The sequence below is a fragment of the Pteropus medius genome, unplaced genomic scaffold (genome assembly GCF_902729225.1).
Source record: "Pteropus medius unplaced genomic scaffold, Ma_sr-lr_union100, whole genome shotgun sequence".
NCBI classification, from domain to species: Eukaryota; Metazoa; Chordata; class Mammalia; order Chiroptera; family Pteropodidae; genus Pteropus; species Pteropus medius.
This window is the reverse complement of record NW_024342467.1, coordinates 22927105-22953761: the sequence shown is the minus strand read 5'-3', so window position 1 is coordinate 22953761 and position 26657 is coordinate 22927105. Positions and strand designations below refer to the sequence as shown.

The 26657-nt window shown below is 48.6% G+C and overlaps 1 protein-coding gene and 1 pseudogene across 7 annotated transcripts in view; one reads left to right on the top strand and one right to left on the bottom strand.

Moving 5' to 3' along the window:
* The window catches only part of DOCK4 (dedicator of cytokinesis 4), a 352254-nt gene extending 326340 nt beyond the window's left edge, over nt 1-25914 (top strand). For 2 of the 7 annotated variants that reach the window (XM_039862786.1, XM_039862791.1), the window contains 11 exons: nt 6490-6666; nt 7345-7428; nt 10243-10362; nt 10676-10797; nt 11117-11237; nt 12159-12240; nt 12400-12509; nt 13765-13837; nt 15506-15613; nt 18022-18083; nt 20519-20938. In XM_039862786.1, coding sequence (XP_039718720.1) covers nt 6490-6666; nt 7345-7428; nt 10243-10362; nt 10676-10797; nt 11117-11237; nt 12159-12240; nt 12400-12509; nt 13765-13837; nt 15506-15613; nt 18022-18083; nt 20519-20938 — 1479 coding nt within the window. Of the gene's footprint in view, nt 1-6489; nt 6667-7344; nt 7429-10242; nt 10363-10675; nt 10798-11116; nt 11238-12158; nt 12241-12399; nt 12510-13764; nt 13838-15505; nt 15614-18021; nt 18084-18573; nt 20456-20518; nt 23097-25821 lie in introns of those variants that run through there. The other 5 variants (XM_039862789.1, XM_039862785.1, XM_039862784.1 and 2 more) reach the window with 5 other exon arrangements.
* LOC120602586 (uncharacterized) lies at nt 16485-16603 on the bottom strand (annotated as a pseudogene).
* Nucleotides 25915-26657: the final 743 nt, after the last annotated feature.

Genomic DNA, 26657 nt, shown 5'->3' with positions numbered 1-26657 from the left:
GGCTGAGACCTGGCCCGCCCGCTGCCCGTGCGGCCCTTCACGCTGGCAGCGCCTCGGCGCCAGCCTCCGCCCTGCGGTCTCAAGCATCCTTCCGCTCCCCTGGTACAGTCCCTCTGGTGGCCACCGCCCTCCAGCTGATAGAAAACGTACCACTCGTGAAAATCTAATTTACCCTCTTCCTTATTTAGGTAGCGAGCCCACTCTCAGTGAATAGTAAGAGCAGATCCTGCCCGAGTGTCCCCCAAGAGCGGCTCGTCCTACGTGAACTCTCTCTAAGCATCGAAACCACCCTCAGCTTCCCGTGTGCGATTAAGCTAAGGATTTAATGCATTTTCATTTCGCCAAACAATGCATACGGCTCCTTAAACAAACCGAACTCATCTGGTGGCATCTGCGCGGTTGCATTTGTGTAGGGTCTGCGTCAAGGGTCCCCAGGCTGCTCGCTTACCGGGCGCCCCCTCCTGCTTTCCACGGAAGAGGAGAGGCTGCTGGGCACAGGGGTGGCCTTCCTGCCGGATGGCGTGGGCCCAGCCCTGGGAAGCGACTCCACACCGACGATTCTCAGAGGTTTTCGGCTGCTCACTACTGGGAGTGTTCAGCTCTGCGGAGTCTCAGTGGTGGTCCTAACCTTGGAATCATTACACACACGCACGCACGCACGCACACACGCAAAAACACTTGCACCACACATGCACACGTACACGCACACGCACGCACATCTCTAATAAAAAAAAGAGCATGCTGATGCTGATGCTGATTAAAGGAGCGTCACTAAACACAGCCTTTCCGGCATCAGTTGCTGTGTTTTAGAACATGCAGCCTTGTGTTCCGTCAGACAGAACCAATCAAACTGGGCCGTTCTGTTCCCCGAACGCGGCCCTCTCCTAGCGCCCTGCGTCTCTCTCGTTCGGCTGCCTGGCACGTCCCACCTTCGATTACAGTTGTCAGTTTACTGCTTTAAGCCCTACTGTAGCAGGTTCTCAGGATCAAGGGCGTGAAGTGGGTGCTCCATACACATATGCCACACTGGACTGGATTTCCTTACGTAAATGCCAGAATCTGAAAGATTCTGAAAACCAGATGTTTACATAAGTCGGCCTCCAAAACTCAGTTGGTAATACACTTAGCCTGATCTGATGTAAGGCAATTTGTGATCTTTATCTCAGTATAAATGCTCACGTTTTACTGCAGAAATACTAATGCATGTGATTAAAGGGAATTTCCCTGTACCCCACATGAGGGTTCCATAATATGTGCTAGGTGTCTCATATTACCTTTCTAAAATCTGAAAAATTCTGAATTCTGAAACATCTGGCACCAGAGTTTTCAGATAAGGTCGTGGGCCTTTGGTCACCAAACCTTAGCTTCTGAATATGCTATCCCGTTCTTTAAACACAATAATGCCTGTGACTACTGTTTCTTCGGTATTTGTTTTTAGTTACTGTTATCGAAACAAAAATTATCTGCATTTTTCTGATTAAAAAGTAAGCTAATTTTTAAAAAATTTTTAAACAAGATTTTAAAAACTATCAAATAGAACGTATGGTGATTTTTTTAAAAAAATCCAAGTACAGATAATGAGGATATTTTCGTACCTCACATTGTTTCCATCAGGGAATCATGTGACTCTTCTTTCAAAGTCCATCCAGAATCGAAACCCCGCTTCCCCCCTCCGATAGCGCCATCTAGTGTCCGAATTTCATAGTGGGCTCCTAAGAGGTTGTGGACTTCAGTCACTTACGTACACAGCAGCCAGTGTCCTTTTTAAACTTAAGTTATCTCATACAAAAGTAGAGAAAACACATAATGAACCTGTTTTACCCAATCCTTGGACTTCAGCGACTACCAAAAAGGCCAGTTCTATTTCATCCGCACCTCTGCCCTCTTCCACACTAATTATTTTAGAGTAAATCTCAGACGTCCTCTCGTTTGGTCTATAAATATTTCAGTACGTATATTATCAGAAGAACATGATCACGGCATCATACCTCATGCCACTGAAATAATTAACAATAATTTTTTGATTGTGAATATACAGTGTTCGTTCACACTTCCCCAAGCGTGTTTATTTTATGGGGTTTTGTTTGTTGGGTTTTGTCATTTGCTGTTTGGATCCAGACCAAATAGGGGCCACACGTAGCAGCTGGTCAAAGTCTCTTTTCAGCCGTAGCTTCCTCCTGAACCGCTCTTTTTTTCCTTGCTTTTTTTTTTTGATGGTTGCTGTTGAAGAGACTGGCAGGTTGTTTATCCTGAAACGTTTCCTTAACTCTGGATTTTGCAGACTGTGCACCAGTGGGATAATTTATTCCTTCGTCCCTATATTTTTTTGCAAATTGGCAGTTATCTCTAAAGGCTTGATGTTATTTTGCTTTTATTTTTGTTTGGGGTTTTGTGGGGGTTTTGTTTGTTTTTGCAAGGCTTTCATAGGCTGTGTCATCGCCCCAATGTATTAATCTAGTTGGGGTTACAAAATGGTGATATTTTCTGACTCCTTCTTTGTCTATTCACTGGAATACTTCTGTGAAGAGAAATGCACCCTCATCAACTATTTGATTACCCCAAGACAGGACTGGAGAGATAATGCTTTATTCCTTCTCTTTATTAACCAGTTTTCAACATAATAATCTGGTTCCCTAACACTCTACTAAAGTGACCAGAGGGATTTTTGTCTTTGTTTCTGAGCTGACAGGCAGGACTCGATTGTCCAGTCAGAGGCAGGAGTCAGCATCAAGCTTTGCTGGGACCTTGTCGACCTAAGAACATCCAAACCTGTAGAAAATTTTTATTAAGAGTTTATCTGAGCCAAACAGAGGACACGCCTGGAAACCAGATGGAGAAAAGTGCTTGGGAGAATGACAGTCTGCAGTGGCTTTTATGCATTCGGAAGGAAGGAGGGGACGTAGGGAAGATGACGTGAAGGAGGGAGAGAGCCAGGCAGGGGACGCATCGCAGGAGAGTCAACGCGATGCTGTGCTCTCCCGAGGGTGGTTACAGCTGCTGAGGAGTCTGAAAAAGAGGCATTTCCCAGGCGTGTTAACCCATTTGCGCAGAAACAATGGACGGGGCTGGCTGGAGGCAAAGATCAACCTTTTGCTAAGAAGTTACAGGCCTGGGGCGTGACCACCCACCACGACCTGCCCAGTTAGGAAAGTGGTTGAGATCACCCTGTGAGGTGACTTTGGTTGATTAATGACAACGCCCCTTTTTGTCCACAAATGTTAAGGCATCAAGAGTCTCGGATGAAGTAGGGAGACACCTGACACCTGCAGCCTTGCCCTCCAGATCCCTCTTTCCCACATCGGTAATTCGGAATGATCAATGAGCGTCCCTAAGTGGAGTTCACAGCGTTCCTCATACAGGGGGTATAATTAAATTATGACATTTAAATTATGAAACATTCCGATTTATACTCCAGAGAGTTGTGACACTTCTCTGGGACAGTCTCCAGGGACTCATGCCTAGTGGGCTCTGGGTTTATTTACCATAAGAAATCCTTTAGCCGGGGACTCCCCCTTGGGCTTTCCGTAGACACCGTCTCTTCCTCCCAGCAGTTAGTCTTCGTGTATTAACTTGAAGGTTCAACTGACAAGGAGATAAGTCCTGGTCACCTGCCTGCCTTTCGGTTCCCCAAGGACATTCTTTCAGCAGAGGGAGTGAATAGATCATGGGCCAGGCGCCTTATAGCTGTCCTCTCAGCTGCCCGCCTTGCTTACTGGTATGACTGGGTGGTCCAGCCTGGGTAGTCCAGGCTCACTTATACATCTCCTGCCCCAGACTTGGAAGCAGCCATTTCTCCAATGATTCCTGATTCTTTTTAGCGATAAACAGTATTAAAAGTTCATAATTTGGGGGCTGGAGGAAAATAATTCCTTGATGAACAGCTTTTACATATTCTTCGCACACTTCCTTAGGATGATTTCCCTAGAAGTGAATTGATCTGTCAAAGAGTCCACAATTTAACCTTTGATTCACGGATCAGCAGTGGCATGTATCGATTTATGTCCCATCTTGAGGGGATAACGGTTCTTGGAAATACCTGTTTTCCCAGCATCCTCTCCATGTTATTTTAGTCTTTCCAAATAACAGACCAAAAATGATCATAGTGGGGTTGATGTGGGGAGGTATTTGTTGAATGCTGGTAAAGGTGACATGTTTTCTCATCTTTGTCTACTCTTTCCGTTTCTCTTGTGAATGCACTGGTCAGATCCTTTAGTTTCCTTCAGTATTTGAGAAATGTCGATCATTTGTCTGGAATATATGTTGGAAATATTTTCACAAGCTGTTATCTTTTGCCTGTTTATTGTGTTTTGATTTGCCTTAATTTCTTTCATGTTACTAGCACGTGAGTTTATAAATATGAGCATGAATTTTAACTGGGGTCAAAACCAGGAAATTTTCCATCTTAACCGTTTTTAAGTGTCTAGCACATTGTCGTCACGTGGAAATTGTGACACATACAGCAGACCGTTTTCACTGTGCAAAACCGAAGCGCTGTACCCACGGAACAGCGACCCCTTTGCCCTGGCGACCGCGTCTCTGCTTTGTTTCTAAGCTGTTTTGTTTACTTTTCAACTTTCAGTTAATCAGAGCTCTCAGACTTTTTCTGTATGATTTAGCTTCCGTGAATATAAAACAAAGGCGCGATGTCATAGATAATTGGAAAGTCAATACCCGTTTCCCACCACTCAGGTAAAGAAACCGAGCTTTGCTGCTGGCACCCGAGTGGCCCTCCCTGCACCCTTCCCGATGACAACCCCCTCAGAGGGCGCCGGCATCCTCGCCTTTACGGCCTCCGTTCCGTCGCTAAGTTCATCGCCGACATCTGCCTCTCTAAAACAAGTCCATTTAGTTTAGCCCGGTTTTGCACTTCGTATAAGTGTCGTACTGTTTATGTTCTGTTGCAACTTGCTTCCGTGACTCAGTATCATTTATAACATTGGTCCACGCTAGCACACGCGACTGAAGTTTGTTTTCATTGCAGTATACTATTCCGTCGTGTGACCATACCACGATATGTTCATGCATTTAATGATCGACGGACGTGTGGATTCGGGAGACAGCTGTGAACATTTTTGTACGTTTCCTCACACTCGTGTACACACATCTACTCCACTTTCCTCAGATGTATGCACAGGAGTACAATGGCAGGATCATAAAGTGTGTCTTCGACCTTAGTTTAGGATGCCAGACTGTTTTCCAAAGCAATGGCGCCCATCTGAACTCCCAGCAGCGGGAGCTGAGAGATGCCGCTGCCCATGTCCTCGCTCCCCTCCGCGTTGTCATAGTTATTGTTGCCGTTGTGGGGGGAGGGGTCATATATGCCTGTGGTATTATTTGTCACTTATTTGGTCACAAATGAGGGTCAGCACTTTTTCACACGTTTACTGGCCATTTGGATTTCTTCCTTTGTGCTGTGGCTTTTCCATCTTTTGCCCATTTTTTATTGGGTTCTTTGTCTGTTTCTTTTTGGTTAGTGAGAGTTCTTATACATTCTGGATTTCGGCTTTTTGCTGGCTTCACATGTTACAAATATCTTCTACTTTCTGGTTTATCTTCCCTTCTCTTTATAGTGCCTTTTGATGAATGTACATTCTTAATTTCGACACAGCCAAATTATTCTAGCACTTTTCAGTGCTGGTTTAAGATGACCTAAGCGACCTTTAAAAACTCTTAATTGTTTCCTTAACTGAAAGAACCAATATATACATGTGTTTATTGTGAACTTGAATTACTTTACAGCCGAGAGCTTGACAGATCTTCTCTTCAAAGAGAATGCCAGTGACAATAACCTTCACAAATGCTATACGCTTGAAGAACACGTTCATCGTTTTCACAGTTAGGTCTCCCATGCAACCCAGAAACTTTAAGTCATTGTGATTCTATTTGGCTGTCCTTCCAAAAGAGATCCTGTGGCATATACGATTGTCATATTTTCTATAACTCCCACTGTGTAGCATCCTGTAGCACCTTATGGTGCTGTTATGTACGCGTGTGTGGTCCATATGGGTGGAGGTCCCATCTTCTCAACTGGGCTGGAAGCTCCCTGATCTCAGAGGATCTGAAAATGTATCTGTGTGTCACCCGTGGTGCTTTGCGTTCAGGAAGCATCTAGAAAAGTGATGATCGTGTTCAGGGCCCGTAAATATGTAGCTCTTCAAATTAAAAAACAAGGTATAAAAGACATGAGATGCTCAGACTTTCTTTTAAGGATTAAATTGATTGTGGTCGTGCTAATATGTAATTCATGTTTGCTGATGATTCAAACCATAATTCAACCAACGAGTATCATTACCTTCCCTTTCTAGATCTTACTGTGGAACTGTTGTCTGCCTTCGACATCCTTGCCTGTTCTACCAGATGGCTCCTGGTAGAAATATCGAGGGGAGCCGGGGCGGGGTGGGGCACAGATAATTCAGAACACGGATAATCTACTTTGTCTTCTTGTGTATCTTAAAATCTAATATATATTTGTGCTCGTTTGCCTCTCAGATGGAAATGAGTCCTCTGGAAAATGCAATTGAAGTGTTGGAAAATAAGAATCAGCAGCTGAAGAGCCTGGCTGGTCAGTGTCAGACCAGACAGATGCAGAATATTAACCCCCTGACCATGTGCCTGAACGGGGTCATAGATGCCGCGGTGAACGGTGGAGTGTCCAGGTATCAAGAGGTGAGGACCGGGTGTTGTCGTTTAAAAGTTTTCAGAGGTGCGGGCCCTCTGAAACCCTAAGAAATCGCATCAGCATGCTCACGTGGGGTACAGGGGACACAGAGTTCTTTGTTAAATAGAGCAAACGTAGTATTTATGATGTATACTCGCTCCATTTCCCAGTGATGTTTTGAGGGTGTGTGTGTTTTCTTAGATGAATAAAAGTAGTGACGGTATTAGGACCATTTAACAAATATCTACCTAAAATGATTTCCCTGAGCAAAGAGGTTCATGGGCACAGGAAAGTCTGATCTTGTTTAGAAGGTGCCTTAAGCGGACTTTGTATCTGCCCCAAGTTCTACACGGGAAGGCACAGCAGCTTGGGAAGGCACAGCAGCTTGGGCAGACGGAAAGTTACGGCAGTTAGTTCATTTCAAGATGTAATGCCACGAAGCTTATCCTTTTGGGTTTGCCGTTTGCTTGTTTGTTTCCCAGAGATATTGATTCTGCAGTCTCTGCTCATCCTCGAACCCCGCTTTCCTTCTCTGCCCACTCTGCCCCCCCTCGCCCTGGGAGTCACGGCCTCTGGTTGCAGTGGTATCTTTCTTTAAAAATGCCGGGTCTTTACAGACACCAGCTATGTCTTTCACTCCCTCTGGAGCTCTCCCGAAGTAAACCGATGATTGCTTCCCTTCCTAGGCATTCTTTGTCAAAGAATATATCTTAAGCCACCCCGAAGACGGCGAGAAGATCGCACGGTTAAGGGAACTGATGCTGGAGCAGGTAAGCTGCAGGGGGGCGGCGCCCTCCGGTGCAGGTGCGTGGTGCGCCCTCCGGTGCAGGTGCGTGGTGCGCCCTCCGGTGCAGGTGCGTGGTGCGCCCTCCGGTGCAGGTGCGTGCGTGCTGAGTCGGCGCGTTGACCGAAGCTGGCAGCCGGACGCTCTAGACTCACCTGGATTTCTTCTTGGGAATTTCTGCTTTTTCTTCCCACTCTGATGCAAAAATAAATTTAACAGTGGATAGCTCTTTATAACAAACAACTTCATGGAATGTCATGAAACGTTCTTTAAATGTTCTCTTCCTAAAGACTTGCTATAGGCTTACTGCTGGTTTTTCACTCAAAATTTGAGGCTCAAATAAGTTCAGTTCAACTCAAAATAAGCGACTAGATGAATGAATTAATAAGATTCTTCCATAAATGTTATAATAAGGAACTGGACAGATTTTTCTTTAAAGCCACATCATGTTTTGCAGACTCAGCCGATAGGTGACGTGACGTGGACAAAACTAGATAAAACTTTATCATTTTCTACTCCAAAGAAGCGTAGGTTATTTTTATTTGATTCCCTCAAGTACAAAGAACTGGAGTGAGTCATCTGTGTGTCCCCGTTGACAGCTCCCAGCTTGAAAATGGCTTGAAAACCTTTGAGGTAGGCGACCTGATGATTGGAAGGCTGGGCTAAGAAATAAAGACATTTATACCCACAAAAAATGGAATACATATAATACAATATGGCAAGAGCATCTCGTCCCACTTGATAATACCAAATTATTAACCAAGTAAAGGAGGCCCTTTTTGATAAGAAAACGAGGTTGGATCTGGTTTTAGTCTATTTTATGCTCTGTAGGCCTTGTCCACAGACCTTCATACAGCGGGCAGGCCCGGGGGGAGGGAAGTGGCTCTGACAAGGGCCTTGGCCGGAAGAGACTCAGTCTTCCAGCTTCTGGAAAAGGGAAAGGAGTTATTTGCAACTGGCCCGCGAGGAAGTCGAGGGTAAGGCGCGTTCTCCGTGTGCCCGGGGCAAGGTGGGTGCTGGGCCTCAGCGCTTTGGGTACCCCAGTTCTGAGCCTTATGGACAGGTCCGATTCCACCTTTGTTGATTTTGGGGAATCCGTACTTAACCTGACAGTGTCCCGTGAGTAGTTTGCCTCACCCCAGGCGCCGACTGCTGTACCCAGCGTGACTGAATCTTTCCCCAGAATTAACATGAAAAGGGCCAGGAAGCTCTTAGGAAAACCAAAATCAGGGACCCTTCGTGTCCCCCACATCCTGGCTGGTTATATGTGTGGGGCCCGAGCCACAGCTCAGGAAACATGAGGTCTCTATCCTGGGACAGGCAGTTCCACTGACTGCGTGCGACCTTGGGTGAGTCGCATCATCTCTGTGGGACTTGGGCTAGAGAGGGCACTGTCCCCTCGGGACCTCCAAGGTGGTTCAGAGAACCGTCCTGTAGACGTGGAGTTGTGCCGTCCCCTGCGGTCCTTCCCGGGTGGCCCACATCCAGTGACTGAGGAGGAGATGTGAAGCCACCTGGGCCCAGCAGGCACCGGACTCACGGACTCTCAGGTCCGGAGCCCCTGGTGTCGGCAGAGGCGACAGGACCATCCTGCAGCTCGGCGACCTTTGTGAGTCCCGCGTCTGCCCCTCCGCCCTCGGACCGTGATCCCAGGGGTGCGCCCCAGTAAATATCCAGGGGGCCCAACCTGCAACTTTATTGGGACAAAAGGGACGTCACCTAATAGTGTTTAAAACGGAGAAGACTGAGGGCTGCTGTGCTTAGGCCCCGTCCTCCACCCCTCACCCCTTTGTCACGGGGAACAGTTTCCCTTCAGGCCTCAGACACGCACTCCCCTCGAGCTGTTCCCTTGACGGTGTCCCTGATGTTCATTGCAAGGCAGTTTTATCTCTACGCAGATGTGCTGGTGGTCAGTGGGCGTGGCCACGGTTCTGTCTCCTTAGGGCAGGTGCTGGACGCTCCGAGCCCCTAGAGCCAGTCCCGATCACCCGCGCTTCAGTGTTGTCCTCATGGGATGTCATGCTAATGTGTGGTTAGGTTCCGTCCAGCCTGCGGAGTTCACTCCTTTGACCACACCCGCATGGGGCACTTTTTAAAATGGAAAAGAGCTGCTCCAATCAAAGGAGTCAAGCGCAGCTGACAGTTGAACCAGGACACGTGAATGTTTCTTTCCTCTCTTTGAGTCCTCAGAGCAGGACCTCGTTTTAAAGTAGGAGTGATGCTTTGCCGCATTATAGTAAGTGAACGGGAATCATGTTTTTTAACAAAAACAGGATACATAGCAATTCATATTATAGAATTCTCGTTCATTTTTTACTTTCTCCTGACAGACTGTGAAAATCTGGGGGAGGGAGGGATGGGCACAGAAGAACCTGATGGAAGAGAGAACAGTACCGCGGAAAAGGGGGGGCCGCCCAGAAAAGAGACCTTAGTAACACCAGCCCTGACAGGGAGCAGCTCCTGACCCCCCCGGGGGGCGGGGGAGGGGGCCAGAGCGCCAGACACATCACCGCTCAGAAGGGTTATTACTGCATCTGTGGAATACCCGGAAAAGGAACTCGGGGTCGTAGGGAAATCAAGCCTGTGGAACTAGAGAGCCCCGAGTTCAAATCCCCATTTACGTTTTACCGTGCGGAGGATTTCTCTGATCCTGAGAACCCTCAGCTGTGGATTAAGGATTGTCCCCATCTCATCGGATTGAGAGGATTCTTCAAGTGCGTGGGGACAGTGCCTGGCCCCCGGCAGCCACTTAGTGGCCTTACACACTGATTTGGATTTTTTTCTTTTCATTATCATCAAGGCACAGATTTTGGAATTTGGTTTGGCCGTGCATGAGAAGTTTGTACCTCAAGATATGAGACCCCTTCACAAAAAGTTGGTCGACCAGTTCTTTGTGATGAAGTCAAGCTTGGGGATACAGGTGCGTCCACAGTGTCCCCGGCGGGGACACACAGGCCCCTGTCATTTGCTGTCTGTTAGAGAGATGATGAAGTGTTCAACAGTGACATCTTTTGGTTTTTCTACCAAACTGCACCGTTTTCCCAGAGAGCCCTCAAATACTAACACTGCATTACCTTCTTTTTGCCACGCTCAGCTTTTAAGAAAACAAAAAAACAAAAGCACAGTCATACCGACACTCGCTCTGAGCAGACGTCGCGACAGAGTGCGCGTCGACGGTGTGATCTGGTCCATGAGATCGCTCTTCTAACGTCTTTTCTTCATCACGTCTCTAGGACTTCTCCGCGTACATGCAAGCCAGCCCGGTCCATTTTTCTAACGGAAGTCCTCGTGTGTGCAGGAACTCGGCACCTCCTTCTGTGAGCCCAGATGGTGCCCGGGCAATTCCTAGACGCAGGTAAGTCGTAATCTTAATGATCGTACACGTCGGCATCCCCACAAGCTGATCTGGAACGGTCCCTCGTTCTTTATGGCACAGTTTTGTCAAATCCGCTGTTTCTTAATGAAATAGTTACCCCGCGAGGCAGCTGCAGACTTCTGCCACTGCTGCAGCATGACGAATAAATAAACTCAAACATTCGATTATATCGAGGCAAACAGGAGACAACAAAACGGGATGGATAATTTTTTCCCTTTGGTTTTATACCAAGCCAGCGTGTGATAAAGTGCAACTCCGAGACCGAGTTAACGAGCGTTTTTCCCACCCCCCAAAACAGCCCGTTAAGTTACCCAGCTGTCAACCGCTACTCGTCCTCGTCGCTGTCCTCGCAGGCCTCTGCCGAAGTAAGCAATATCACAGGGCAGTCCGAAAGCTCTGACGAAGTCTTTAACATGCAGGTACTCACTGGCTTTTTGTCGGGTCGTGTTTACGCCTTTTCTGTGTCAGTCGTGAGTGTCCGTTCACTGACGGGCAGACCCTATGAGCAGGAACGTGACTTGAGGACAAACCTTTAAACACTGATCAGCCCCTAACGGTGATTCAGAACGGCCCCGTCCAGTCTCAGAAGGCGTGAGCGGGAGACGGAAGAGGCCGGCGGGCCACGCGGGGTTAGGGGTCACCGCGCTGGTGCTTCAGGCGGGGATGCTGGGGCACGTTCCTCCTCGCCGCCACGTAGCACTTCTAGGTGGCTTCTTTCCTTCAGAACACATGGTTTAGGGATCCGTTATGAAATCTCCCTACTTACGTGTAGGTCAGAAAATTTCTGCAATAAAAGGATTTTTATGGAGAAAGATAGATTTTAGGGATTTTAGAGTCAGTCTTGCAACAGAAACTTTACGTAGACGTTGCTAATAGGGCAGTTATGCTAATTAGGTAGCACTGAGCGCAATTGTCCTCACCATGACCTTTGACAAAGGGGCCGAAAACGTGTTGCAAATACATGCTTTAACCACGTTTTTGGGGAAAACGAGAAGCACGTCTCTGCCTGTTGGCAGCACCCCCTGCTCGCCCAGCGCCCCAGGCTGGGAGCCCTTCCGCTTGTCCGTTGGGGGGCCTGCTGCCTGGCACTGAGTCACAGGAGGTGGCCGAAATGGGCACGGCCGGGTTGCTTTGGCAGGAGTCAAAATCACAGATTCTTGATTAATCCAGACAGGCCTTCTTATCAGTTTGAGTTTAGCGAGATTTTTCTATATTTCTAAATGTGTTTTGGGGGGAGGGGGGAATAATTTAGGAAAAAAAAGTCCGTGATTTTGTTTCAAATATGTCCGTGTCGTGAAGCCTCTAAACAGTGTGTGATAACAGCTCCTGTGTGCTTCCAGCCAAGTCCATCTACCTCCAGCTTGAGCTCCACCCACTCTGCCTCGCCCAACGTGACAAGTTCTGCTCCGTCCAGTGCCAGAGGTCAGTGCCAGGGCGTGGTGTAGCGCAGAGGCGCCCAGGGAGCCTTCTGGCCCCAGCAGCGGTGGCTTCAGTGCCCTAGCATGCTGCCGGCCACCACCCTGCAGGCAGGTCCCATGCCACCACCTCCCCGGGGATGGTGACCTTTCCTTCTCTTCCCAGCTTCTCCTCTGTTGTCCGACAAACACAAACATTCCAGAGAAAACTCTTGCCTGTCCCCAAGAGAGAGACCGTGCAGTGCCATCTACCCCACGCCTGTGGAACCTTGTCAGGTAATTGTTTGCGGATGGAAATACTAGGGAAAAAAAAAACCCGAGGAAAGGTCTGGAATTGCTTCTGAATGAAAACACAGCACCCGGAGGGACGGGCTGTGTTGGCCCAGGCGGGCGAAGGGGCCGGTTCTTTCTGAGCCACATCTGTGATGCACACACACGGCTCAGGGAAGCCGAGGGAGGTGGGAAACGGTTGTTCCCTCTCTGCCACTCTGCTCCGATGCATCCGGGGAGCGGGGTTGAGCCCACGGCTTTCCCCGCACTTCCCAGGAGCCAGCAAGTGTGGCCATCACCCCCTCCTGGACTCGGAGCCAAAGCGGCCCCTCTGAGTCTGAGCGAGGGCTCAGGGCACTTCAGGGGCTTCGAAGGCGAAGATTCATGGGCACCCCTCGTTTACCAGTTGTTGGAGCCTGGTTTAGGGGAGAACAGCGGTCGTTATGCTCTAGCTGACCGCTTTTCCGTGCCGGCCTGGCGGAAGCCCGTAGCTGCATCCGGCTCCGTCGGTTCCTCTTTGCCGATCGTGCCATCGTCCCGAAGTCCCAGGGCGCCTCACCTGCGCTAACCCGCTTCGTTTCCCTCGTCACTTGGGGTAGCGGAGGGATCGCCCCGTTGGTTCCATCTGCCCCAGGAGGGCGTGTTGCCAGCATGGCGGCCTCCGACGGCCTTCTGTGACAAGCCTCCTGGGTTTTCTGCTTTTGGTAAAACTCGAAGCATGTGTATGTTGCCAAACCTTCAAAAATACACATTGCTATGGTGTATCTACTTTTAAGGCCTTACACCTTTTCGTATATTAGGTAGAACCACGTAAAATTGACTTTTTTTGTGGCTTAAAAGTTGTAGAATATTGACCATTTCATGTTTTAACCTAATCTAGGATTTAAAATGTGAAGCCCGTTCGCTGGAGATTTTTGGGGCAGCTAATGGTCCTTTAATTCTCCGCATTTCATTCTGCCGGTGTAGCGCTCGTATGAATAAAGAGCACCATTGCTTACCTGCTACTGTTTTTCCCCTACATTTTGTCACGAAACTCATTAACCATTTTCATTTAACATCTAAGATGAGCTTTTTAAACACAGTGTTCTCTTCCTCAAAACCCAAAGCTCTTTCCCTTTTCTCCTTAAGTGTAATTTAATGCTTCATTCCTAGGCACACCCTCAACCATATACCAAAGGTTCAGTCACGAGGTCACCATCTCGTGTCCTCGGGGTCCATGTAAGCATTTTACGTCATAAAAACAGACTCTGTACCTTTCCAGAGGCTGCTGTTTAACCACATGGGAGACGGGGCCTTGCCACGCAGCGACCCCAACCTCTCCGCCCCCGAGAAAGGTAGGTGAAGCCGCTCCCTCGTCGTCCTGTGTTTGTGGGGTTCGTTTGTCCTCATCTTCTCCAGTCCCGTGTGTCTGTGGACGGCCTCCCTCCAGGTCGCTAGTGCTCCTGGCTCACTTGCTCTGTAGGGGGTAAATGAAAGTCACTCACGATGCAAGCTTTAAAAACAGTCTGGTAGGATTTAACGGCGGAATGTGAGCAGCCCAGGAACACCTCTGTTAAATGGCCTTTGGTGTCAGCGAGGCACCCGGGCACTGCGCCCTGAGGCAGTGATGCCAGTCAGGCTCCTAGCTCAGGACAGTGAAAGTCGCACCTCCCAGTCGGGTCCCTGGGCCCACCCGCTGTCCCCCTGACAAAGCTTGTTCTGCCAGCTCATCTGTTGTTTGTGGTGACTCAGAAACTATTTAAGAATTACAATCCAGCGCCCAATGGAGTGTGCCTCAAGGTCACACACACAAAAAAGAAACACAGGCATTGCGGTGAACAGCCAGTTAGCATCGGTCGTGGGACAGGGCAGAGGACAGAGAGCAGATTAAACGAGACCCCCTCTGCGCAGGCGCGGGGCCTGCAGCAAGCATCATTCGGGGTCACCCTCAAAACACCAGCCGTCCCGCAACGGGAGGCACGAGCGCGGTGTCCCCGTGGAGCGCACGTCAGTCGCCCGTTGGGAGCTGGACCGCACGGTCCTCTGAGCATCTCACTCAGTGCTGAAACTCCCCAGGGCATCAGTAGTGAGGCCGCAGCCAGAACTACTTTAAAACACTCATTTCACTTGAACGTTACAAGTCTAATATTGACCTCTGACTGGAGAAATTAGGAATATGGTATATTTCTCATCCCCTCTACCAAAGACAACCACAAAGCGAATTTAAAAGGAACAGAGAAAAAGTATTTTAAAAGTGGTCGTTTCAGCCCATTAAATGAGCAGTGAAGATGGTAAAAACGTTGAGCCGCCAGACGTGCCCAGCAGGTGGCAGTGTGTGCACAGGGAGCCCGCGAGGAACTGTCAGGCTGGCTCTGAACCTCCCTGCAGAGAGGCTGCTGAGAACCTGTCTTGCTCGTTCCTCACAGGACTGCTCCATATTTCTGCATCTCACTGAAGCATGCAACAGGCAAATTACAAAACAGGAACGATGCTGTCAGCCCTCTACATTATTTGTTTTAGGACATACTTCAGTATAATGCACTGATTTCAGGAACGAGGGTCCTTTTCTCAAAGAGTTGGTCAGCCGGCCGATGTGGCCGTTGCGGCCCCATAATTCCACCAAACAGTTGTAACCTTAGCATGTCATTGCCTTCCCCCCTTAGGAGGGCCACTTATCCAGAAATTTCCACGAAAAACTAAGTTTTAAAATAGTCTAGTGCCTGCCTCTTCCAGCCGTTACGCAGCACCTAAACACGTCGGTAATTCTCAGCGAGTTTCTGCTCTAAGAGTAGAGACGTGTAGTTCTGCTCGAGAGAAACAAACAGACGTGGTATCACCCAATTCAGTGTCAACCGTAATGCGAGGCAGGCCATCAGATGAAGGCTGAGTGTTTAGGAGCCTTCCTGGGTGTTTCTACTCCAGCCGCCTTTTTCATTCTGGACCATTCTGACTTTCCTCTAACGTCTCGAGCGTCCCGAGGGCAAAGTGGGCCGTGTGATTTCAGCTGTGTTGTTGCCTTCCAGCGGCGAACCCCACCCCTAGCAGCTGGAGCCTGGACAGTGGGAAGGAAGCCAAGAACGTGTCGGACAGTGGGAAGCTTATCTCTCCCCCTGTCCCGCCAAGACCCACTGGTGGGTATTTGAAGCATTCGGAAATCACTTGCACAAAATAACTTTTACTGACTCCTCCAACTCGTGACGTCCTCAGAGAAAGGTGGGCTGAGAGAAAGCCTCGGAGCTGCACGACGGGTTTACCGCGGTCGCTCTCTGCTGGACTTCTGTCACATGAAACCAGACAGGGCCACCCCCGGTCCTGGCCCCCTGACCCCGCTGAGCCTCTAGCGTTCTCTCTGCCCTTGGCCTTCACCACCTCGTCCTCCTTGGCCTCTGCCAACCCAGCCACGTTCTTCCACCCTCCTGCGAGTCGATGCCAAGGCTCCAGGCTGCCCCCAAACAGGACTCGACCCCTGTGATGGGGATGGGCTTCGGACAAGCCGGCCTCTCCTCCCTGGCCGTCTGCCGCATCCAGAGCCTGCCTTCCGGTCGGCTTTGTCAAAGGACTGACTTAGACTGTGAGAACCCCTGAAACTTATTTTTGAGAAATTTTTTGGTGAGTTTATAGCACTATCAGGCCCCTTTTCCTCCCTAATGAGCCACTGACTCGGTGCAGCCGTTAAGAGGGGCCCACCTTCTCCGCTGACTGCCTGTCCTGGTTGGGGGGAGGGTCTTCAGCACCTGTGCACGTCTAGAGTAGCTTTGAAGCTTTACAAATACAACTGGCCCAGCGGTAAGAGAAAACACACTGTTTCCTTCATGCATTTGCCAGGGCCGGTCAAATTTCACTTGCTGTATTTCAGCACCTTATTTTTTTGTTTTTCCCTCTAAGAAAATAGAAATGACTTTCTCTTTTTTTTTTTTTTTTTTTAGGTGAGGCAACCCTCGGTTGACCTCACAGATCGCAAGGGCCTTGTCAGCTTACAATCCCTCATTTTTTTACTTTTTACGCCTACAGCATCTGGTCTTCCTCGGTGGTCTCCCATCCAAGTATTAACCAGGTCTGACCCTGCTTAGCTTCTGAGAGCAGACGGGATCGGGCGTGTTCAGGGTGGCGTGGCCGTAGACTGACTTTCTCTCTTTTTAAAATGAACTGTGCTGCCCAATCTCTTCCCTCCTTGCTGGAGCCCAGAGTCACCAATGGGTTTGAAAGGCCTGAGAGGTCTTTACACAGAGCAAGAAATAACTGGGCTTAATTGACAGTCCACATTAGCATATCCTTGTGACCGGGGGCAGTTGACACTCACGACCCAGGTAATTTGTGCTTCGTTCATGGTGTGCACACACACCTTCGGGCAGGCTCCGGTTTAAACCTGGCTGTGCTGCTGACTTTGGGAACTTGAATTTTCTAAGGACAGTGACCATGCTGGTAGATAGGCCCCTGACCCATTCAGACTTGTCGACAAGGAAACCGGTAGAGCTATTTTAGGTCTCGGTAGGAGAATGCCTTTCTAGAGCGACACCTGTGACCATGCAGCAGGTGGAGCCCATTTGGTGAACCCCTGACTCAGGAGGAGGGGGGTCCCAGGGCACAGTGAGCCTTGACATCTGCCACAGTGGTGGCAGACAGACGGCTCCCAGCCTAGTTCTGCACACATGTGATTCTCTTCCCTACACGACACCCACAATTGACGGGAGAGGCGCTAACGCTGGCGTCTGGACGCGGCAAGCGAGGTGCAGACCGCACGACACCACCCGCAGTCACGGCCCCTCTCTCCCTGAGGGCGCATGGGCGACCTCGCGTCTCCCAGGTTAACGTCACGGGGCTGCCTGCCCTCCGCACTGACTGCTGTCACGGTCTGTTCTGTGTCATCATCTGTGGTCGCTGTCGGGGGGTCTGTAAGTGTCTGTCTCTTCCCCTCGGCCTTTCTGTAGTTTTCTCGTGAGTTATGAGCCCCACTGTGACAGCCGGGAGAATGGCTCTCATGACAGAGCAGCAGGCCCTGGACTCACGGACACTCGTGCGGAGATGAGGATTTCTGTGGCGGGGACAGAGGGGCGACCCGAGCACAGGCTTTAGGGGGCGAGGGAAACGTCTTACCTGTCGCCTTTGGAGGGCTGGGCGTGTGCAGGGGGAGGCTGCAGGAAACAGATTCCCACGGACGAGGTTAAGCTGCATGGGCGGCCTGGGTGTGCCCTCAGCTGCCTGGGCCCAAGTCAGCAGCTGCTCCCGAAGACTGCCCCCTGCCCCGGGGACCTGCAGGTGCCTTAGGAAGTAGACGAAGCAGCTAAGAAGCGCCCAGACCTTGGGGGAAGGGAAGGGACGCATTCGAGGCCCTGTCATTCTGGTTAAAGCGTCACTGGTGACTTTAATTATCCCTTGTCTCGATGCGGCCATCCTTTGGTAGGCATCGTTCAGTTTCTTCCCCCCGCCCCTGCCCGGAAGGTCCCGAGCAGTGTCCTCCATGTGGGTTCGTACACACAGGGCGTTTGCAGACAGTCATCCGACTGGTTTTTCTGAATTAAAATGATGTTTCTCTTTGCAGCTTCACCAGCGAGACACACGGCGTCAGTGACCCTCTCGCCCGCCGGGCGGTCTCCGTTGAAGGTACGGCTCTTGTCCAGGCCGGGGCTGGAGGCTGGCCCCGAGTTCCTTTTCCCTTAAGACCCCTCCTTGGTCCATCAGTGAGGTGCTCTCATTTGCACGGACCAGGCGGAGAACATAAAGCAGGGGTAGGGGCGGAGGGGTAGCCACACACACGAGGCTTGCCTTTGGGGGGCCTCCTCCGGGAATGCAGACCTTCGTTTTTCAGATTATTAGCTTCATTCTGCAAATGGCAGCAGAGAGAATGTACAGACGAGTTAGTATAAGCCCTGAATCAGGAAAGAAATATGGTCCCAGTCTATCTCCCAGGACACTTTCAGCCTGGTCTTTTAGTTTAAGGGACATTTTAAAAAACAAACAAAAAAACCCCACACATTAACAACATTATCAAGACCTACTAAACATCCTCCCCTGCCGTTTGCCTTTACCGTCAGACTCACCCATTTTGACTAAGCCAAACCCAACTTTTTCCCTTGTTCTGTGTTCTGCCAGGGCTTTTGTTTACATTAGCTACACACTCGATTATGAAAAGGCAGTAAAATGAACTTTAAAATTTGCAACGAACAAACCGGAAAGCCTTAAAGGCCAGATGTTTGGATTGCTGTGTAGACACGGGCTGTTTCACGTCTCTAAACATACAGGAATCCTAACGGAGGGAAAGAGGAGCATTTAGTCTCTGTCCAAGTTGAATCGGACTGTCTGCAGGGATCGGTCCACACCGGCCTTGCTGTCCAGAGCTGCTGCACCGGAGGCCAGGTTGAGCTTGAAGGGAGGGCTGAGAAAAGGCTTTCGTACCTGAGTGATGGAGCGTCTACACGCTCCATGTCCTTTTTGTGGATGAGATATTTCTAGCTAACGTGAAAGAAAAAGACACATCAGCTTCGGCAAAAGCATAAGGGCAGGTCGTGACCCATCCAACGTAGTTACTAAGCGTAGAAATTGAGACTCCGAGAAACAAAACCACAAGAGAAAGGAGAAAATCGCAAAAACGTGCGATCCCATTTGCACTGCCAGCATTTCCGATGGAGAGATTTGCTGGGGAGTGCAAATTACTTGCCAGCTTCGCTGTCCCTCTGCGGTGCAGCCGTCGGTCGTAAAGTATGTGTGACTGCATCCGCCCTCCCGCACAGACTGTCCACGGACTGTGCAGTCCCCCACTGGTCCATCTACCTGTGCTCCCCAGGGGTTTCCTAGGTATTGCTGCAGAGTTAACACCTGCAGTTTTCAACTCGATCTTGCAGAGTAGCAGTCAGGCCATGGGAAGCCTTACCGATGGGCTCTGAGGAAGTACAAAGAAGGGATGAAATGTTTCAGTGTCTACCAGACAGTTCTGTTTAGGATGGCGCCTCTCTGTAGACGGGCCTAGAAGGCGGCTTTACAAATGGGGCTGGAAGAGACCGATGGAACCTTTGTGGTGTGACCCCTGGGTTACAGTAGAGGGCGCTCCGCTACCCCGTCACTAGCTTTGTCGAGATGAGAAGGCGGTTTGCCGCCGGCCCTACCTAAGAGTTTTTCAGCAATTAAATGGCCGAGTTAACCGTGTGGGGAAGACTGAGCTTACCTGCCCTGTTTTGAACTTGGGGTCTGATTTTTGACAGAAACAGCAGTGAATTGGGATCTCTTCATTGGCCACGCTTAATTTTAGGCTCCTGCTAGATGATTTGTGTCTACCGGCCTTATATTGCTTAAAAAAAAGAAAGAGGTCAGGATGAAGTCAGTCTAGGACACCATTTTTCAAAGTCCGTTCCATAGAACATTAGATGTATAGGCCATTAGGTGATGAACGACAACGAAACGGTCTGCGGGCAAAGGCGTTTAGAGAAACAGCGGACGGCCCCTCTCGGGACTCGCTGCTCTTAAGACGCCAGGGAGGGACGGACGCAGCATGGTCAGCCTGCAGGACAGCGGCAGGCAGCAGACCCCGCTGGGCGGGGTACAGTGGGGGGTTCCCGACCCCTCCAAGGAACAGCCTCTGCTCCGCTTCAAAAAAGCCAAGAGACAGAGCCGCTGTCGCTGTCGCAGGAAGGGCCCGTCCTCTATCATCGGCCAGCCCTTTACGAACAGCCAGACATCCGGCCGAAACAGCAGAACTTCCTTTCTTGCTGGTCTGGGGGTTACAAGCCCAAGGTCGAGGTGTCGCAGGCCCGGTTTCCCCCTGGCTGTCAGGGCCGCGTCTCCTGCGCCCCGGAGCGCCGTTTTCTGTGCGCGCCGGCTGCGCCGCTGGCGCCTGTGTCCCCAAATCTCCTCTGCCTCTGAGGCCACCAATCCCATGGGGTTAGGGCCCCCCCAGGGCCTCGTTTTGAGGCAGCCGGCTCTCCAAAGACCCGTCCCCGAATGCAGCAGGTGGGGGGCGCGGGGGCGGGGGGCCCGGAGCCGCGCGCCCGTCTCACGCCGCGTCCCCGCGCCCCGGCGCCCCTCGCCCCGCTTGCCGTTCGCAGGGCGGCGCGCAGCCCTTCGCCGCGTCCCCGGCGGAGCATCACTGCCCCGGGCCCGCGTCCGGCTCCCCGGCCCTGTCCGGCAGCTGCAGCAGCGGCATCTCCTCGCTCAGCCGGGGCAGCACGTCGGAGGCGTCGGGCTTCGAGAACGCGGGCGGCGAGCCGCCCGCGCAGGGCCCGGGGCCGGGCGGCGGGCCCGACGAGCCCAAGGACAGGGACGGCAGGCCGCCGCCGCCCTACAGCGCGTACGAGCGCACGCTGCGGCGCCCGGCCCCGCCGCCGCACGGCCCCGCCGCGGCCGAGCCGCCCGCGCTGCCGCCCAAGCCCCCGGCCGCGCGGCCCGGCCACCTGGAGAACGGGACCCGGAGGACCGACCCCGGCCCGCGGCCTCGGCCCCTGCCTCGGAAGGTCTCCCAGCTGTGAGTCACTCCCGCGGTTACCTGCGGTGACTTCTCCGCCGTTTACAGGAGAACGCGAAGTATGAGGAGAAGACGGTTAGTGTAGGCACTTTAATAACTTAGATCTGTCTCGAAACGAGTGGAATGAAAACTTGCTTATTAACATGATGTTGCACAATAGTAGAAGTTACTGACCTAGAGCGCCAGATGTCCCATGAAGTATGGCTGCATTTCATTAAAGCGTTTTCTCATTTGAAAGTGGTAAACAGTGATAAAGACTTCTTTTGTATCTTTTTATGTTCGCTTTTTTTACATAGTTTAATGTTCAAACAGTTCGACAACGTCTTGTCGAACCATAGGACATGTGATAATGTTATATACTTTTTACTGAATACTTGATACTCCGAGAAAGCTTATTAAGTCGATGTATACAGCCTAACACATCGGTCCTTACTTTAGAAGACTTTTGGAAGTCCGGTGAGATTTCTGGCTCCTGCCACGAGCAGACTGACGGACGCAGGTCATCAGCGTGAAAAGGTAGAGCGGGCCGCTGAGACCGCACGGAGGGGGTCGCAAGGACTCAGACTGGGAACCGTCTTGTTCTTAAATACGTCCCTAAGGTTGCTTTTGACAGACGACAGCTGTCTGCATTCTCAAAGCTACTTTGTGAGCCGGTTGGTGAACGCTTTAGTATGCCGCAGCCATGGTATCTACTGTATTTCTTTTCAAGGTGCAATTTACTTTCAGAGTAAAGATTAAGCAGAATTGGGCAGATTCAGTCAAAGACCCCAGGAGAAGTGTTTACTTGAATCTCGCGCTTCCTGACTTGACCGTTTCCTCTACCAAATTTGTCATTGACGAAGAGCAGACGTCCATGTATTAAACAGGCACAAATTAATGTGTTCCATTAACAAGAATTCAGGAATCAATGCAGGACAGTATTAAATCAATGGTGTAAATGAAGGGAAAAAAACCTTAGAGAAAATACATTAGCATGATTAAATGGCAGAAGGACTAGCGAAAGGCAAGGGCATTACCTTTCAACCCTGCACAAAATAAAGGATTCCCCACCAATCCCCATTCTTCCCAGGAGGATGGCTGTGGACCGCTCTAGCTTGAACATTGCAACACAGCGTCTTAGATCTAGAAGCGGATACAAATGGCACAGTGTAGGAATGTAACAAAAGCACCTTGTATGTAGTAATGTATTTTGTATCTTTGTTTTTTCTTTTACTGACTGTTTATAACACTCAATTGACGATAGATATGAACTGTATTTTAAATCATACCGTTAAATATTTTCCCTCTTTTGTTGGGAAGCTCATTTTAGTTTTGCCGTCTGTGTTTTTGTTGATAGCTTACCTGGAAGGCAGTGACCACTTTTTTATATTCCCTTAATGAAACCATTCAGCAGGTATACGCTGTTGAGGCTGGTTATAGAGGTTTTCTATAATAAATGTTCGAGTATTTTTGTACATAACTGGTTAATTTTAATAAGAGATACCATTATGTGTAAAAAAAAAAAAAAAAATAAAAGCAAACAGTTGTTGACGCAGTATGATTGTTATAATTATGCCAAATACTTTATGTACGGAAAAAGAATATTTGTACATATGTGCTTTTAACAATAATTCTGCCATATTGACTTTACAATTTTGAATGTCAGAAAAATTAATATATGTTAAAATATTTATGTTTAGTGAAGGTATTCATAATTGAGAAAAGGAAAATATAAATTTTAGCTTTGTATCTTGCAAGTTTTGCAGTTGGAAATTTCTTGAACTAGCTTTTGCTTTGATGATAACACTTTGTATTTGTAATCACACCCTTAAAAATATATATATATATATAGATGTATAGGAAGCTCCATATTTCTGTTGCTTTAAAGACGTAAAACCTTCCATTTAAATAAGGCGACATGCATAAGATAACAAAGCTTCTTTGTTTTCCTCTGTAACTTAATAGATTTGTTGACTAGTGCTTGGGCACAGTATAAATCAGTGTTAATTGCTCTTGAAGCCATTTTTTTAAAAAAAAAATTTTGCAATGAACAGTTTATCACGTGCGTGTATTTCTGAAGCAGCTATATAGCAGAACATTTCAAGAGATTCTAGTAGCTCAGATGTTCATGTTGGTTGCTGCTGAATGGTAAATATTAAATAAAATTACCTGATTAATCTTGAGATTTCTGTCTTTATTCATGCCATCGGTACATCTTTACCTGGAACAGAAGCTGTGTAAATTTATTGGTTACATCATAGTGAAAATTTCAGACTTCTTCGCTGATAGATCCCGTTTTGTTGTTATGCTTTGGTTAATGCACTTCTCTACCTACGAAGCTTATTTATGCCATAAGAACAAATGTCGAAAAGGTAACAGGGTGGGTTAACATCAGTAGAAACAGCAACATTTACCTGGGTGGCCAACCATTAATCAGTCTAACCAGAATCAGTTTAACAAGTCAAATCATCAAAGGTTGTTTGCGTTAGAAAACTTGACACAAAACAAATAACTACCAAGTGTAGGAAATATCTGACAAACACTACAAAACACACTACAAAATTTCTGTTAATGAGGCCTGGCTTTTAATTTTGCGAGATGCTTCTATGCTATGTTGGCTTTCTGACATTTCTGTAACTCAGTGCTAAGTAAGCCATTGTCTACAGCCTCTGTCCCGTCAAATACTAAACCCATTTAAAGGCCATTGCCAATGTCCTGATTGTTTCTCAGCATTAACTAAGTGATTTTAACATTTTTGGATCATTTTCATTACAACGGAGCCCATAAGTGTTTCGATTCTACAAGCGTAATTACAATATGAACAGCTCTGCTCACTGTCTTCGGCTTCTCTCTGGATCCTTATTGATTGTCCTACAAAAGAACAAGGAAGAGAGTAACAAGTTGCAGAGTTTTGCCTTTATTTGATCTTTACACATTGAAAGGTGGTTTGTACCAAAATGAATCTTGGTATTGACTGAAATAAACCTTGCCCTATCACATAAGAATACCATACAAAGGGTTTTAAACACTGAGAGAACACCAATTACTTAACATGACTAATATTATTTTTATATATTCCTTTTGTCTCTGTCTACATCTACATATTGCATAACTTTTTTGTATTGTTCAGTGCTGGTTCCCAAAGCATCACAGCACAATCTGCTGATAATACAGAGCTGTGTTCACTATCCTATGCCATAGAGAAAGCACCCTCTCAACAGGGCTGGGTAGTGTCTCCGAGGGGGAAGGACAAGGTCAGATGTCATTGAAATTTGGGGGCACATTTTCAATGAGCAGGCCCTGAGACGGGGTAGAGATCATGATGTAATTGTTTAGGGGTTCAAAGAGTCTTGGGGCAAGCTGTTAGCTGGTTCTTTCCATTAGCGATTTGATGGGTCCGAGTTCCTCGTGTGAACAATAAAGTTATTTGCCCGGCCAAGAAACTCCTGGAAGAGTAAAGTTATGCTAATAAACATTGGAATAGTGAAGTCACGTTCATGTAGACATAAGCTGCATGGAGTAGATGATGTCAGTTTTCAACATGTATGATTTACAAAGTTGTAATCACAGTGGACAGACTACTCTTATTCTTTGTTTAATAATACAGTAAGTATATATTTTCACATTATTGCATGCATGTAAAAAACAAAGTATATATTCCACACTTTAGCCCTTCCCCTGTTAATGGGCCTTATATTGTTTTGAGTTTTTCATGAGTACAAATAATATAGAGAGCTTTTTCCATGTTTCGGATTATTTCCTTAAAATGGATCCCTAGGTGAGGGGATGATTTTTATAGTTCTCTTGAATATTGACAAATTATTTCCCAAAAGTGTTGTACCAATCCTAGCGCCACCAACGATATTTTTCCAGGATCGGATATTGATGCAGTGTGTTTTTCGCTACATGGGAAGAAAATATTGCGACCTTACCCCAAATTTAAGAAAACGTTAATAGCCAATTAAGTATTTTACAAAATCATGTGCTAAGGAAATTGATATGTTCATAAAGGAAATGAAAAGGAGAGACGAGAAGACAGTGAAGTAACCAGCATTAGCACTTGCTACAGCGACCATTGAAAATACTTCATCTCAGAGCGAGAGGAAATAGCTAGGCACTTTCGGCCCTCTGTATATAATACTAGAAAATCCCAACGTTCTTAGCACGAGAACCGTGTCGTTTATTCAGAGTTTACCACTGACATTCACAAATAGGGAGATGAAAACCTAGGAGTGAGGACTGAGGACCCAAACACCCACAATAAATGCCACAGTCTGCTGAGGGGACTGGCCCGGAGAAGACGCTGATGACATGCCTGATGCGCCCGAACTTACAGGGAAATTCTACTTCTGTAAGAGCTGAGGAATGGATGAGACAGGGACCTAGAGAGCTATACAAGGAAAAAAAGTGAATTCCAGAGAACGAATTATGCTTATATCAGAAAGTAAATATAATTATACTATTGTGTACTATGGGTCGGCTATATGTAATATTTACATAGGCATGGAAATGTAAAATATATTGATCTAACCCTAAATTATATCAGAAGGATGAGGATAAGGAAGAAATGTGTGTGTATGGAAAATAAATTCTCATTTTCCACGTAGGGATCATAATAGATAATACCCGAAATTTAGTGACAATCAAAAAGTAGCTATTTAAGATCCTTTTTATTTAGAGAGATGTGGGTAAACATTAATAACTTCTAAAACAGAATAATTGCCTTTGCGGAGAGCAAACAGCTGCGGGAAGGGTGCAGGCCACTCTCCCTTGTCACAGTGGCTTTATGGAACCGTATGCACGGATGACTGCGATGCATTCGGAAAGACTAAAACTGCGGTTTCTACGCTATCCAGACCCCCTCACACTGGTGTCACGTCTCTCGCTTCTTTTTCCCCTCCGCTGTAGGACAGCAGAGCCGGACCTGGGCCTTTCCGAGAAGCACGCAGAGTGGGCGCCGGAGCATCTGCTTGACGGCGCAGCGGCAGGTGCGGAGTGAGGGGCGGGGTGTCTGGCGAACGGGCCGGTCAGGCGGGTCAGGCGTTCGTTCGCGGGGCAGACCCTCGTTTTTCAGCAGCAGCATGAAGTGGCCATCGAAACGGTTTTTAGACAGAGTTCTAAACGGAACTCCTCGATATCGCCAGTTTGCCAGTTCCTCTGGTGTCGATAGTGTGGATTTTCTCATTCTGAAAAAACCACACACGTGTCTTGGTGTGACTGGGGGACAAAAGTCAACAGCTCCAGGGTATTTCCTGCCAAGAGGGGAAAACTTGGCGACTACGCGGCGAGCGTTACCCGGGCTTCAGGCCCGCCATGCAGCACGTGGCAGAGGGCCTCCTGGGACAGCGCGGCCCCTCCGGGCCCTGCCTCGCCAGCACCATGTACCCACATCCTCATTCCACACCCAGAGGAAGAGCAGCCCCTCCCCCCGCCCACCACAGGAGCAAGCTTTCCACCCAAGGGTGATCCCACCTCACCCCTCCACTCTGATCCCTGCTTTACCAGAGAGTGGGGGGGCGGGGGGGGGAGGGGGGGGCATGACTGTGACCTTTGACCTCACTCACCCAACCGAGAGGATGACTGGGCCCAAAGGCAAAAACAAATATAACTGAGTATCACCAACTTCAGATAAATTCCTTTTTCTCTCCTTCTCTCCTTTTTATTCCCTTTGATATGGCAAATTTCTAAGCTTAAGAATTTATAAAAAGTTGGCAGAATTCACTGTATTAAATTTTAAAACTTAT